The following is a 4187-nucleotide window of genomic DNA, read 5'->3' as shown; positions in this document are numbered from 1 at the left end:
CAACATTGGAGAGAGCAGAGCACCACACCGGTACCACTCTGACAACACTGGTGACCCCGACGTGTCCGGAAATTAAATGACAGTTTTTCTGGTCCAGCTAGTGGGTTTTAGCTGATTGTTAACTTAATTGTCCATATATGGTAGATAGAGGTGTATATGACCAGTCTCTTATTTATAAAACACTTCATTTTTCTTTTCTTGATGCTTGGGGGTTTCTTCACTGTATACAGATATGAACTGGTGTCTTCAGGGTGTGATATTTTTTGGCGTCTTTGGTCTGTGGGATGCAACTTAAACAACTTTTGTTAGTTAACATAGTAAAGTTTTTGTTTGTTTGTTTTCAGTAACCCAAACTTAATACACAGTTTTAACTTTGTTTACAATGTAGTAAGAACAATGTAATAGGGACGAAGCCTTTTATAACACAAGCTATACTTTTGCAATTGTTGTATAGACATACATTTTTATTTGGGGTGCATTACTAATATTTCATACTAAATGTAATGCTTAACAGCTAAAATAAATGTTTACAATCTTCCATGAGAAGGTATATTGCTTTCCCTTGCTGAACACTTTGTTTCAGTAAAAGAGTTAGTAACATAATTTTAACTAGCTTTTTAGAGTTAATTTGCTTGTGATACCAACTTCATTCTTGTTAGCTGTTTAGAAGCACAAACCTTAACAACCATTGCTTCCCATTAACATAACATAACAAGAGAAAAGCATATAAACTATAAAATTAAACCAAAATAAATTTTAAATACAGTCTAAGATATGCAACTTCAACTACGAGACTAGCGTAGCTGAAGTTGACATATCTTAGATAGACTTAGAATCACTTACTTTGCATCCTTGCGGCCAGGATCGAGGGCCGCCACTCCCCTGTCGACTCCGCTTCTGTGTCTCACCGTGGTGGAGTTCTGGCGATCTCCGATAGATCGATCACTACCTGCCGATCTGGCGGGTAGCGTAGAGACTAGCAAATTTATTTGAGCATAAGTTTTCGTGGGCTAAGACCACAAGAACTATCTAACTTTCCCCTAAACTCTCTCTCTCTCTGTCTTCAGTGTGTGTGAATGAGGGTGGGGATATGAAAGGGAACACGAATGGTCATGGGAATGGAGATCTGTGTTTCAGCGGGAATGCTGATACTTGTCTGAAAGTCAGTGGGAATGGAAATATTTTTGTTGTTATCTCTCAATATTACACAATGGAAATGGTTTAGAAACACGTAGAGTTCATGTCACACAAGTTCTTTAAACGCAACCAGGAGAAAGCTTCTGTCAACACTTTATTGCTTATTAATAATTAACTGCGTAAATGATCTCGATGATGATGCTCAGCAGTGAATGGGCAACCGAGGCTGGATCACTCGGATATTACTTGCAGAATAATCTTCCTTCACTGTAGCCTAGATCCTCCCTCGACTCTCCCCTAAAGAAAGACTCCCAGACACGCCGCTCTCGGCCCACTAATGTCAGGGAGGCTCCACTGCAAAACTTTAACTCTGCCCTCAGACACCCCCTCCCCCCACCAGCTTCTCCCACCTGCACCCACAGGCGGGCCCCAGACCCGGCCCAAAGCACGAGCCAGGCTTGCTCAGATCACGTTCCTAGTGTTACGGATCATTTCAATGGAGCCGGTCACTGCCGGGAAGGGAAAGGGACTTCCGTCCCCAATCCGTCCCAGCACCATGGGGAATCTTCCCTCTCCAGTGGGTGGCCCAGCCCAATGGATCTCTGGGACACGACCCCTCCCCAGATACTGACCCCCCATGACTGGACATTGCATGGCCCTTATGTACATGGAACGGGGCTCCACAGCTGAGTCACCCTCAGCCCCAGTATCACCTCACAATAGGCAGGCCCTCAGTTCCTGGGTGAAGAAATACAGTCACTGCAGGGAGCTGGTCATTCCTCCCAGGGGTCCGAAAGTGTCAGGAGGACCCCAGCACCCTGTGCCCGGCGCTGCACAGACACACAGGATGGGATAGTCTGACTCCCGCACCCAGAGCCCTAGGACAAGTCACACAGATCACTGGCAGCAGGAGGGTGTGTCTCTTATAAAGCGGGGACATGCAAATGAGGGAAACAATTTCCTGTTTAAATCTGTGCCTCCCTCTGCCCAGGCTGCACCCGGAGACACAATCCGCAGCCCCTGGGTCTGTGCAGTCACCGGCCAGTCCCTGAGAACTTTCCCCTCCAGCACCCGGGAAAATGGGATTTTTGCTCCTGTCCATTTTCGCTGTAGCAGCTTTGGAAGGTATTTACATCCTCTGAATAACTCGCAGAGTTAGAAGAATATTGTGTTACCGCTGTTTTTATACCGATATTAATGGCCTGTCTTTATTCCCAGGTGTCCGGTCCCAGGTGCAGCTGGTGGAGTCTGGAGGGGGTGTGAAAAAGCCCGGAGACTCTCTCCGCCTCTCGTGCAAAGCCTCAGGGTTCACCTTCAGCAGTGCCTACATGAGCTGGGTCCGCCAGGCTCCTGGCAAGGGGCTAGAATGGGTCGCTTATATAAGCAGGAGTGGGAGTACATTCTACCTTGATTCAGTGAAAGGCCGATTCACCATCTCCAGGGATAATCCCAAGAGTGAGCTGTATCTGCAACTGACCGGCCTGAAGCCCGAGGACACCGCCCGCTATTACTGTGCGAGTGACACAGTGAAACGAAACCGGTTTGTGATCATACAAAAACCCAGGCTGCGGAATCGCCCTTCTCCCGGCAGCCGCTCGGGACAGCACTTCCACAAACAATCCAGGAGTGGGCACAGGAATTGCTTCTACAACCAGAGTGAAAAACAAATCAGTCCTCAGGTTTCAGAGCTCAGTCTCCAGGGGTGAAAATAACTTAAAGCACTTGCTGGTACTCCAGAGTCTGGAGGAGGGGCGTCGCCTCCACCGGAAGAGGGTGGCCTCCACTAGAGTGTTGTGTATTTGGTTGTCATGGTTTTTATTCCTATGGCAACTGAGTTAGATTATTAGGGGATAGCCCAGCCAGCTTTGGCCAGTTGGGTGAGCTCTGTATCTGTAAATAAAATGGTAGTTTTGTTAGCTGTCTGCTCTCTGGCCTCAAGTGATTTCTTCCTAAACCGGCTGCCCCCAAGGATATAACATGGAGGAGGTGGGACCTTTAAATCCCCAGGCCCTTTAAATCAGGATTTAAAGGGCCCAGGGCTAAGCTGTGGGAGCCACAAACCCTTTAAATCACCCCCTGAGCTTCCAGCTGCAGAGGTGTCTGGGAGCCCTGGGGTTCGGGGGCGATTTAAAGCAGGCAATTTAAAGGGCCCGGGGCGGTAGCCGCAGCAGGAGCCCTGGGCCCTTTAAATTGCCACCCAAGCCCCGCCGCTGCTACCCCAGGGCTCTGGCAGTGAGGCTCTGGTGGCAATTTAAAGGACCCTGGGCTCCAGCCCTTTAAATTGCTGCCTCAGGAAGCCGGTCCACCCTGGTATGGTGCACCAGCTCTTGCCAGCAGGGGTGGTAGGTTTGTAGAAATTGTGGTGGTGCCCAGAACCTGCCCCTGCCCAAACTCTGCCCCTCCAACTCCACCCCCCCACCTGCCCAAGGCTCTGGGAGGGAGTTTGGGTGGGGGAGGAGGTCTGGAGTGCAGGCCCTGGGCTGGGGAAGGGGACTACGGTGCAGGAGGGGTGCAGGGTGCAGGCTCTGGGAGGGAGTGCGGAGGGAGGGGGCTCAGGTTCTGGGAGGGAGTTCGGAGATAAGAAGGGGTGCAGAGGGAGGTGGTGCAGGGGTGAGGGCTGTGGGGTGAGGCTGGGGGTGGATTTGGGGTGTGGCTGGGGATGAGGAGTTTGGGGCGTGGGAGGGGACTCAGGGCTGAAGCAGAGGGTTAGGGTGCATGGGGATGAGGGCTCTGGCTGGGGCTGGAGATGAGGGGTTTGGGGTGTTGGAGAGGCTCAGGGCTAGGACAGAGTGTTGGGGTGCGGGGAGATGAGGGCTCTGGATGGGGGTGTGGGCTCTGGGGTGGGGCAGTGCTGGGGATGAGTTTGGGGTGCAGGCAGGCTGCCCTGGGACTGGAGCCAGAGAGGAGGACTCCCCCCAGCCCTCCCCCTGCCAGCAGCAGTGAGCTCTGGGGTAGGGACCCCCTTCTCCCTCCTGGCAGCACACTCAACCCCCACACTATCACTGCACATGCTCCTAGGGCCCCTCTCAGGTCCAGGAATCCCCCTCGCC

The 4187-nt window shown here is 51.3% G+C and overlaps 1 gene segment (V, D, J or C); it reads left to right on the top strand.

Annotated features, from left to right (window-relative positions):
• Nucleotides 1–2216: 2216 nt before the first annotated feature.
• Nucleotides 2217–2843, top strand: LOC123347635. The segment is given in 2 exon segments: nt 2217–2262; nt 2356–2843. Coding segments are annotated over 2 exon segments (534 nt in total).
• The last annotated feature ends 1344 nt before the right edge of the window (nt 2844–4187 follow it).

This window comes from Mauremys mutica, chromosome 13 (assembly GCF_020497125.1).
Source record: "Mauremys mutica isolate MM-2020 ecotype Southern chromosome 13, ASM2049712v1, whole genome shotgun sequence".
NCBI lineage: Eukaryota > Metazoa > Chordata > Testudines > Geoemydidae > Mauremys > Mauremys mutica.
The sequence above is the reverse complement of the archived record's forward strand: the minus strand, read 5'-3'. Positions and strand labels throughout refer to the sequence as shown.